We start from the raw sequence: 11,456 nt of genomic DNA, 5'->3' as shown, positions 1-11,456 counted from the left end.
TGCGTCTGGTAGTGCTATACAAATGCTAATAATAATAAAGTATGTCATAATGGACTGCAATGGACTGGCAAAAGTACAAATGAAAATGGAGTAGATATAGCACCATTCACGGAAGAGAGTGTGTATAAACAACTTGAAAAGCTAAAGGTGGACAAAGCCGTGGGACTGAATGGGATCCACCCCAGGATATTAAAGGAGCTCAGAGAGGTTCTGGCGAGTCCTCTTAAAGATTTGTTTAATAAATCATTGGAAACGGGAGAGGTTCCGTGGGATTGGAGAACGGCGGATGTGGTCCCTCTTCACAAAAGTGGTGATAGGGAAGAAGCTGGAAACTATAGGCCGGTAAGCCTCACTTCAATTATTGGAAAAGTAATGGAAGCGATGCTGAAGGAAAGATAGTGAATTTCCTGGAAGCCAATAAGTTGGTGACCCCCGCCCATAATGAGTACCGGCACCTTTTTTTCTACAAAAAAAGCACTGGTCTTTAGTAAACAATAGCATACGTAGCTGTGATAAAGGAAAGGAGGTGCTGTTGATACATGTGGATTTGACTGCAGCGTTTGATACAATAAATCATCAGCTGTTATTGGGGAGACTAAGGGCCCTATTTACTAAGGTGCTAAATGCTAGTGTCACTTGTATGTTTCTATAGGCAACTTTAGTGTTTAGCATGTGCTAATCATTTGGCATACTAAAAATTACAGTGCACCCTTAGTGCTGTGTAGTAAACAGGGCCCTTGCACTTGTGGATTGGCCCTGAATTGGATCAGTTGATTTTTGTAGAACCATACAAAGCTTCTATTAATCCACATGCTGTGATGCTGATTTAACCTTGCACAAGCCCTGATGAAGGCTTAATGCCGAAACACAGCCTGTTACCTTCTCATATCTTTGTGGATTATCATCTGTGTATTTTGGCAATAAACTGTTTATTTAAAACTCAAGACTTTACAATTTGCCTGTGTCTTTTGGATTATTTCTTCCCTTCCACCCCTTGTTGCTGCTATTTTGAAAAATCTGCACTAGATGCCTGTTAGCCAATGGATACTTTTTAAATGTGTATGCTTTCTAGCTGATAATCAGTGCTATTTAACTGGCCAGGAATGGCTCCTGGCCGGTTAAATAGCACTCAACCAGCTAAGCACTAATATTCAGTGTGGGCTAACCAGTTTTCTTCGCTGAATATTAGTGCTTAGCACATAGCTGCTAACCGGTTCTGTTGTACGATATAACCAGCTAGCCAAAAATATTTAGCACATTGCTGGCTGAATTTAGCAGCCAAATAGGACCATCTAAATAGCAGTCCTATGTTTGGCTGCTATAAACTTAACTGGCCCGTGCCAAATATTAACTTGCCCAGTATTGAATATCCAGGCTCACTGCCAATTGCAGGACTTAGCCGCTCTGCTTCACGTGGGCTGCATATCAGTTGGTTTGTATCTAGAGGTTCCTATATATCTAAAAAAAACTGGCTAATGCCATATGAGCCATCTCAAGCACTGAGTTGTCACAGCAGTCGTTCCTGCCTGTGCCGTTTCCACAGTCAAAATGGCTGCCTTAGCTCCAGCAACAGTCTTGTGAGATGGAGCTAGCATGGGCAGGAGCCATCTACAGTTGCTCCTACCTTTTCCAGCTCCAATTTCAAAATGGCTGCTGTGACCTCCAGCGGCAATCTCACAAAACTTCAGTTGCAAATCACGGCAGCCATTTTGACTGTGGAGACGGCGTAGGCAAGAGTGACTGGAAATTGCTCCTGCCTCTACCAGCCATTAGACCATCAGGCTGGTATGGTAGGCCCGGGTGGGTCCAAGGGGGGGGGGGGGGGGAGAGGGAGAAGTTGTTCTCCGGTTCGGGGGGGCAGAGGAGGTAGGGAGCTCTCAGGGCTGGCCAGGCCAGGTCAGTTTCAGCATCATCTGCAATCAAGCGGCGAATTTCAGCCTCAGATTTGATTTTGGCTGAAACCAAAGACGCCCTCTATTCCACACACCCTCTCATATGTTCATTCACTCACTGTTCACTCCCACCCCTCACCATCTGCGTACCATTAAGTAAAGTTGTTGCATTTTCTACCAGCTTTTTCTCAGCTTGCAGCAGACCACTTACACTCCCCCAAAACCCTAAACACACTTTCCAAGTCAGAACTCATTTCCTCTCCTCTTAATCCCAGCCCTTGCAGCTCAGCCTCTCCTTCCTGTGATTACCGCAGCCTCCCCACTAGATGGATCCTACATAGTTTGTGCACTTTGAGGCCGTAGCCACATGCCCAGTTTGCCCATGCCTTAATCTGGCTCTGAATTGGTGGTATATCCAGGGCTGATTCAGCCTGCCCCCTAATACATGAGATGTTAATCACCTTCTGCATTGTACTTGGGCAAAGTTGTCGGCTCTCTCTCAGTAAAAGTAACACTTAACCAGATTGTTGACAAACAGCAAGTGTTCGTCACTTATAAGAACAAATATCTACTCTTGCTTGCAGATAAAAGTTTGAGATAGAAATCAGCACATCTGAAAACAGCTACAGTTCTAGAAAACTGCTTTCTGGGGGTAGGGAGACAGAGAATATGCCAATCCCGAGAAGGAATGTTAAATTAAAAGGATTTCTTATTCCATTCAATTGTCAGGTTTTGCATGTGTGACGGCACATACTGATGAGGCTCTCTCTCTGTACACGCAGACACACACAAAGACATATGTGCCTCACACAGGCATACTTTACAGTCATTTTTCACACGCAGTCCCTGAAATGTGTATAAGTTTGATTATTTGCAAATTGAAGAAGGGGAAGTGTTCACTTTTCAACTTGTTTCTTATCTAAGAACAACATTTTTGAAAAGTTTTTTTTTCTATAACCAGCAGGGTTACAGGATAGCTATGGTACATGACGTGGAAGTTCAGCCTAAGTCAGCTGCCTCTTGATACCTGGGCAAAGGGACTTGTGTAGTCCAGAGCTCCCGAGTCACCCAGTTCCAGGACGATTAGTTCATTCCTAGATTTCTGTCAACCTCATTCTGGTGCATGATGTGACCTGCAGCACTGATTTCAATGGGTAAAATCAGGGACTGCAAATACCCACCCTGCTTTGGGCTACAAGTTTAAGACTAGGACCGGCCAAAATGTCACCCTCCTGAAACTGGATAACTTGGCATCTCTAGTGGTCAGGAAAGCTCACATGCAGCTTTCTCTGGAAAAGTCTTCATTGGTCTACTAAAGCTTCTCACCCCAGTCCGCGGGACACACCCAGGATATCCACAATGAATGTGCATGAGAACAATTTGCATGCACCTCCTCAGTATGCAAATTTTTCTCATGCACATTCATTGTGGATATCCTGGAAACCCAACTGCTCAGATGTGCTGATGGTTGAGAAGCAGTGCTTTAATATCAAAGCCTATAACAAACCAAAGAATGTACCAATACTTACAATACACCCCTATTACCCAATAGTCAACTAATGCAACCAGTGGCTTTAAGTGACTGAATGTTGTTCCAGCAATATGATGGGTCAGGCAGATAATTGGCAAGAAAACCTATAAAACTCTTCTCATTTAAAAAATTTCTTTATTTTATTTCCATGTTCTCAGCTTGCTTTCTAGATTTCACAGTCATTCCCCTTTCCCACAGGGTGGGGCAGCTGCTGGGACTCTTTTACTAATATACACATTGCTCATTGTCAAAATCAGGATGCCACAGACATCTTAAAAAAAAAAAATAGTTGAAACGGAACAGACAGCACCAGTCACAGCCCTGGCCACATGGAGGCAGAGCATAGACTTCAAAGTCTCAAATAGCAGTTTGGTCGAAATCTTTCATATCAGAAAGGATGAGGCAAAGATTTTGCCTATGTGACAGGGGCAGAGAAGTAGGGTACAGACAAATGGGCAGTTACTCGATCTCTCTGGGCACAGACCTGTTTTTGCACAAGCTTACATAAAGTGGAACTCATTAATGCTCAAGAGCTGTATCTAAACACAAATACGTACAATGGAGCAACAGCACCATCACTTTACATGTGTTTCATTAGCCATGTTAGCCCTTAGACCCCTTGAATTCTGAGGAGCAGAAATGAGGATAATCCATTACAAGAACTGCTAATTAATGTGAGCCAAGAGGGGACACTTTAGCCAGTCTTGCTTTGTAAATCCTTATTTTGGATACTGCAGCAGTAATTTTGTTTGAAACAGAAATGCTGAACTACATATCCCAGAATTCTTATATGTAGGTGAGAAAAGCAGGACTGGTTTAAACTACTGCCGCTGGGATCTGTGCATCAATCGCACTGGACAGTAATTTTTCCTGTTTACAATGATCCTGGCCTCATGCCCTCTTACACCCCCCCCCCCCCCCCCCCCCACCAATGTAATTCTCAACACATGGATAGGGAAAGTAGTAAGTAGCACACAAGGGAGAAAAGTTGTAAGTGGGACAGTGAACTCCTCTCCCTCAAACTCCAAAATCATAACCTCAACAGGTACAATTTCAGCTTTATTTAAAAGACTTTTCCTGGTATGATATCCCAACCTATGCACCTGTCTACTCCTCAATTTATAAAGAAGTCAGAAATGGCCAGCTTCTTCTAGATTAATTTAACTCTTCTACCTCACTGCATCTTGGGTCTATTGCCCTGTTTGCGCAGCAGTAAAAGCATGACTACAAATCCCAGAGTACTCTGCTCTTGGATGGAACAGAAGCAGAAGAGGATAATGCCCCAGAGAACAAGAAGCTGCCTGGTGGTCCTCAGGATCAGTACAGAAAGGAGCAGAGGGAGATGGTTTATTTGCTCTTATGCAGGTGTCTTCCCCGCAACAAGTGATGACATAATAAAGTGCAACATTGACATTGCAACATGTTGTCACAAAGAAATAGGAAGTCCCTTCCCAGTTCTCATTCCCAACAATACTGCATCACTTTGGAGAGAATTAGTCATTTTCCCCTTCCCCCCACCTTTGGAAAAAAATGATTAAAAAAATATATAGACATAGAGAAAAAAAATAAATGTTAAAATAAATAGCATTCTCTTTAATACAATTCCTGATCAAGAAGCCAAAGGCAGAGCAGCTCAGGACTTCAAATAGTGTGTGAACTGTTTATTACTTATAACAGTACCACACTTTCCACCGAGCTGCACCATGTTCGAGGCTTGTGTTGTGTTTGTAGTCCCATGATGCATATAGTGCCTGCTCCTCACCTCCCTGGAGAACTAGTGTGTACAAGAAGGAGAGGAAGAAGAGCTTGGCGCTGCCAGCCTCCATCATATCACTCCTTTGCCAACACAGAGCTCGGCCATGAAGGGAGGAGTGGAGGGAAAGAGGCCTGGGACATGCCCAGTTTCTCTGCTCGACTTTATTCTTTCTATTTGTCCCTTCTAATTAGCCTTAGAACTTGAAAGGGTACTGTGTGAGATAGTCCACCATCCGTCTGGGAAGTGGGAGCGCCGTTACATCTGTTGCTGACTTGTTGATCTGCAGCCGACACAAGTGCTGCAGGCTGGGGGCACTGTCCTTACGTTTCAGAGGCCGTATGAGACGCAAGTGTACTGCAGTTGTCTCTTTGGGTATGCTGGGCAGCGGCAACGAAGACGGAAGGGGTGGGTGTGGGTATGGTGCATCTCCTTTGCTCTCCATTGAGCAGGAGGCAACATAGTGCTGGATGAGGCTCACTACATCTGAGAAGGCCATGAGGCGAGGTTTAGAGAGGCAGTTGGAGTCTAAGCGGAACTTGCTGTCTGTATATTCAATGCGCACATTGGTGGGACCACGATTTGTCTTCACCGAGAGAGTGAAGAGGTAACTGGGATGGGTGCTGTCTCTCACTAGGAAGGTCCCCTCGGGCATCTTCTGGAGTTGCTGCTTAGCCTCACTGGCAGTGATAGATCCCCAGTACCAACCTGAAATAAAAGAATAGAATTTAAAACATGAATATTACATGCATCAATCTGCCTGCATGATTCTTTAGAACTAGGCACCCAATGCTAAATGAGTTGACTTAATCAAGAAAGAAACCTAAGCCCTGAGCTAAAAGGCTCCATGCACCCTCTGAAAATTAAAGAATCTAAAGGTAATACCGGGACCACAGCAGGATTTAGAGAGCATTAACACAGCTGAAATTGTTGTAAAAGCCCTTCCGTTTCTAATTACAGGTTTAATAGTCATAGTAGCAACCCCAGCAGAAGACATTAGCTAATTGCCTTGTCCTCACCTCAACTTTGGCCCAGGGGATCCATCAGTTGCACCTGATGCCATCAAAACTTTCACTTCAACAACAGTTCCCTCTCCCTTCTAGAAACATTCCTACAAATGGCTGCAGGTGTGTTTCTGAAGCATTAAATGTTGTTGTCCCTTTTGAACAAAGGACACTAAAGAATTTCAAATTGCTACTATATTTAACATGTTTACCTTTCTGTGAAAAGTGAGATTGTTACTCCTTCAGCTTATCTTAAACTCCCTGCACCCATCACTAACTTATTATAATCAACTGTATTAAATGTTTTATTTTAACCATATCATGTACTGTATAACTGGTGCAGAAGCTACATATAATCAATTATTACTTCCATATTTTCCTCATTCACAGGCCAACCGAGTCCAGGATGCTCCAGTGAAGCTAACTTAAGCTGATACCCTCCTTCCATTTTCACTGATTGGTTGCATCCCTCAACGGCCATCCCGCCCACCAGCTCCCAATCTGATTCTTCATTATTGGGGACAAAGAACTAAAAAAGTGTACATAGTGTAGTGAGTGGCCACTAGCAGACACATAATAGAGCCTGGAGGGCAGCATGCCACTATCCTCCCAACTTGGTTTTACACATGCACGCTAAGGGCTCTTACCAGATTCTCGCAGGTAGGAAAATGTCTTTGCAATGCAGATCAGATCTTCCTCAGGGTCCCGTACTCGTGGTGGAGGAGGAAGGGGAGGATCAATTTCCAGCAGAGGGACCACATCAGTGCTTGGGGGCATCTCTTCTTGCAAGGCTGCTAAGGCCAGAGGCTGCATGATTTGCTCAGACAAGACACTGGCAACACTTCCAAGTGAAAGGCGGTGGATCTTCTGCTCTGCCAACAAAGGCTGAGGTCTGGTGGGGGAATAAGGTCAGAGATTTCATGAAGGATTCCTTAAATGTCAATATTTCTTAATATGTTCTGTGGAACAAATGTTGGTTACTCAGCAAGTTAAAACTTCAAATTTAGTTTAAACTCGATTTCCCATGCAAGCTGATGGGACCAAAAAGGCCATACCGTACCATTAAAAGCCCCTGAACTGTCTCTATGCCTTGATCCACACACATTGACTTACTCAAGCTTCCCCATTTCCCCCAGTGTTTCTGCCAAAATAAAACTGTGAAAGGCTCCAGCAACCGCACCCCAGTTATGAGAGGAGCAATTAGTTACAGATGTTCAATAATATCACATTCTGTCTTTCCTTTGCTCCAAATTCAGCACAACTGGTCCCCAAAATCATTAAAGTGTCCATATGTTTTGAGGGCCTGCACAATCCTAGACACTCAATAGTTACTTTTACCATATGGCATTACATTTCTAAACTATGCCCTGTAAAAATATAGTAGAAAAAAAAATCTAATCTTCCCCTAGCGGTAACCATAGACATTACTAGCCTCTCTGCCACTTTCTCCCTCCACAACCCCTTATTAATCACCAAATCACCCTATGTTTCAAAAAGAAATGCTGTTTGGTAATTATGTGGTTCCATCATGAATAGGACAAACCGCTACCTAAACTTCACAAGCCATTTTTGCTATCAAGTAGCCAGAAGTTTTTAGAACTTAAGATTTGTGGAGTGACTTCTGTAAAGTGGAAAGACGTTAGCAGTAGAACATCTCACTTTCAAACAGGACAGGGCCACTGGGGCCTGTACTGCTACTGGATTTTTAGATGAGATACATTTCCCCAGGACACAAAAATAATGAGACTTCATTACAGGGGGTTTTTCCGATCTTTGATTGGATCACTGGTGCCTGTAAGGGCCCCATCTTGGCTTGGACACCCTGGAGAGGTACGTGGCCAGAGGAAAGCACACAGCATTCACAAAAAATTGCCTTAGAAAAGGACAGTTTTCTTAAGTAAACCATGGAAGAAGCAGCCAGTCCTTTTTGGAAAATTAACTTGTTTCTTCAAAGTGGGATTCTCTCTATAAATATGAAGTAGGCCATTCCTCCTCCCCCCCCCCCCCAAAAAAAAAATGTTTATGAGGGTGTTATGTTGAAACGCTTTGCATTTAGAGGAGTGGTGTAGTGGTTAGATCACTCATCTTGACCTCCAGAGGTCCCCAGTTCAAATCCCTCTGCTGCTCCTTGTGATCTTGGGCAAGTCACTTAACCCTCCATTGCCTCAGGTACAAGCTTAGATTATGAGCTCTCCAGGGACAGGGAAATACCCAGTGTACATGAATGTATCTCACCTTGAGCTACCACTGAAAAAAGTGTGAGCAAAATCCAATAAATTAAATTTAGATGGGGAAGACAGCTGTGTGATATGGACTGCAGCTGTAGTTCAAACATAGTTTTTAAATTTATTTAGCTATTTGTCCAGTATTCTTAGTTGATTTCCTTGAAGCACAGCAATTTTCTGGAAATAATTCTATATTTAATCATTCATGACTTATAAATAAAATTTTAAAATGTAAAACTGTGCCTAAAGGGTTTAAGCAGCACATAGATTCCTGTAGTGAATGTTTATACTCCATTTGTCACCTTCTTAACCCCCTCCTTATACACACATTCTGTATGGGACTGCTTATGTCTAAAAAAAAGTAGTTATTTCTAGGTTTAAATATATAACTTTGGCCACAGTGCAACCTTCAAAATGTTTTTTTATGGAAGCTCAGACTATAAATTTTCCCCAACACAAAAATACATTTAAAATGGGAAATTTGCTCTGCTAGATTAATCGTATATTACTATTCACTTGGTACCAGTCAGCCCCTAACAGAACACTGAATAGGGTTTAAAATCAAAAAGTAACTGACAGTGGAACTGCGTTCACATTTTAATTATATGAAGGATTTAGTAAGGGGGGCAGTGCAGTGACGTGTGCTGAACAGTTAAAGACAGTTCCCTCCCCCCCCCCCCCCAACCACCTGAAATGCTCCGAATTTACACTTTAGTAGGAGCGAAGGAGCTGTCTGCCTTGCAAGCACCCAGATCAAGCTGGGATAACCATGAGGCACAGAGAAAAGGGACCTTTGTTAATCACCATCGCTAGCTATCAGCAGACACAGGAGCCCAAGGTGTATAAGCAGCCCCCAACCCCATGTACTGCCCCAGGAAGCTAATCCCTTGTTGTTAATATTTTAAAACTCAGCAAAAAATAAAGTCCTGTTCCAATCCCCTTGAAAAATTGAGAAGCCAATAAGGGGGAATATAGTAATTATCCAGTTTTGAATCAAAATCAATTTTCCCTACCGCAAAAGTCATCATTCACAAACCATCTCAGTTCAGGAGAATGGAAAACCAATATTTAAAAATGTTGTTTTAATATGGGAAACATAGTAAATTAACATCTTTTGTCTGTATCTAGTGATATATATTTTAAAAAACACCACCTCACCGACCCACTACCATTAGCTCCACTGTATCTATAATGTGTAATACATGAATCTCACTTCACCCACAAGAAACAAGTACACGAGTCCCAGAAGACAGGGAGAAAAACAGAGTAAAAATAAGGACACAGCAGAATCCCTGAATGGTAATCGAAGGCAATCACAGATCCATCTTATTTTATATAATAAAGAGAGCGAGATTTGCAAAAGTGAAGCTTACCCCTGTACACAGAGGATCATATCCGTCCAGGACCAAGGCAAAAGCATCAAGTCTTCAAAGCGATTTTCGGCTTTATTTTAGGTCTACAAGTGGGAGTTCAAGTCGCTGCTAGAAGCTATTAGTGCCGCAGTGAATCTGCGGCCCTTACTATAAATAGGCACCGACACAATGAATGTATATATAATATACACTGCAGAAGATCTAATTAGTGCGCTGGAGAAAGACAAGCAATGTTTCAGCAACTTTGGTTACAAAGAATCCAAGTCCGTGTTACACCGATTACATAGAAAATGAACAAAATCGACTTCTCAGATAAAGCATCAAAAATCTATGCAATCTCTAAATAAAGAATACAAGCTGAAAAATAAATATAAATAATAATAATAAATATACGAAATCGAAGTTTAAAAGAGGAGAGAGGCACGTCTTACTCCGGCGCCGGCTCCAGAAGGGAACTGAGGTCTCGGGGAAAACACAAGTGTTTAATCTTTTGTTTGCTTAGGGTTTTTTTTTTTCTCTCTTAATCTATTCCAGGAAGTGGTAGATTCCGGGAACTGCACTGCGATCGCATCACAGCTCCGGTGGTGGTGCCTCCCCCTTGGTATAAATAGCCGGGCGGGGGCTGAGACTAAGGTCTTCCGTTCACCTCCACTGCCCTGATGGGGAGTGGGGGGTCACGGGGGGAGGGGGGTCAGGTGAGGGAGAGGTGATCACCTTGTCCCAGGTGTCGCAGGTCGGCGGCGCGCAGCGATGCTTTTTGGCTTCGGACAGCACGTGGGCGAAAGGAAATACCTTTGATAGATTTCCAAGAACTTTCCAGGAAAAGGGGGTTGAGTTGCTGAGGTTAACCAATGGGAGGATGGCGAGGCCTGCGAGACTCCTCCTACCCGCTTTCCCAACTCGACTGCATTGGAAGACGAACGACCGGAGACAGAATTAAACAACAACAACAAAAAAAATGGAGAGAGACATTGGGTGCAAACAGAAAGAATTAATACGCATCCTCTTGCAACCTGGGGTTACCTTATTATGCAAACTGCGTTCAAGCAACACAAAAAAAATGTATAAAATCCATATTCTAAACCTATGCAGCAAATCCAGAAAACCATAACAGCATCCACTGTCAGGACTGAGACCTCAACAACTCTACCAGTAAAAGATAGCATTGCAAATAAATAAGAGGGTTTTTTTATTTGATATACCGCCTTTCTATGGTACAACAAAATAGGTTTACACTTATATGCAGGTAAAGGGATCAGGCTACAATCTCCAATGCACTTCCGATTAGAAGGTGTAGATTAGAAAAAAAAACTCCGAAACTAGAATGCCATATATAGTTTTCTACAGAGAACTTACAGCCTCAACAGAATCCCTCACCTAAATCACACATACACCACTTCCCCTGATATGAAAAGATCACAAAAGTAAACATGCAAACCCCAATAAACTAACTATTCAGATGTAATGCCAGAGAAACAGAATGGGAAATATATTCCTTCCTGGAAGACTTACTTTTGAAATCCAGAGAAACTCCATCAGCTTCTCAGCCTCTGTTTGACAAAGATAAAATGGAAGGTCTGAGCCATGAGCTGAGCCCACTGGCTTCCTTGACAAAGACTGAGAACCCACCACTTTATATTGGGAACATGGAACTGTTTGGATCCTGGATAAAACTGTT

The 11,456-nt window shown here is 42.8% G+C and overlaps 1 protein-coding gene across 1 annotated transcript; it reads right to left on the bottom strand.

Annotated features, from left to right (window-relative positions):
• Positions 1–3,541: 3,541 nt before the first annotated feature.
• CISH (cytokine inducible SH2 containing protein) lies at positions 3,542–10,568 on the bottom strand. The gene is made up of 3 exons (XM_030206499.1): positions 9,779–10,568; positions 6,828–7,072; positions 3,542–5,884 (listed from the first exon to the last, which is right to left on the bottom strand). Exons 1-3 carry the CDS (start codon positions 9,823–9,825, stop codon positions 5,373–5,375), a joined length of 804 nt encoding a protein of 267 aa, XP_030062359.1. The 5' UTR covers positions 9,826–10,568; the 3' UTR covers positions 3,542–5,372.
• Between the last annotated feature and the right edge of the window lie 888 nt (positions 10,569–11,456).

Source organism: Microcaecilia unicolor, chromosome 6 (assembly GCF_901765095.1).
Source record: "Microcaecilia unicolor chromosome 6, aMicUni1.1, whole genome shotgun sequence".
Taxonomy (NCBI): Eukaryota; Metazoa; Chordata; class Amphibia; order Gymnophiona; family Siphonopidae; genus Microcaecilia; species Microcaecilia unicolor.
This window is presented reverse-complemented; position numbering and strand designations above follow the sequence as displayed.

Excerpts from the sequence above, each read along its gene's own strand:
- CISH (XM_030206499.1), bottom strand. The coding sequence starts at position 9,825 with ATGCTTTTGCCTTGGTCCTGGACGGATATGATCCTCTGTGTACAGGG. Across the intron at positions 7,073-9,778 it reads ATGATCCTCTGTGTACAGGG|ACCTCAGCCTTTGTTGGCAG; the intron begins GTAAGCTTCACT and ends TTCCCCCACCAG. Across the intron at positions 5,885-6,827 it reads TTCCTACCTGCGAGAATCTG|GTTGGTACTGGGGATCTATC; the intron begins GTAAGAGCCCTT and ends CTTTTATTTCAG.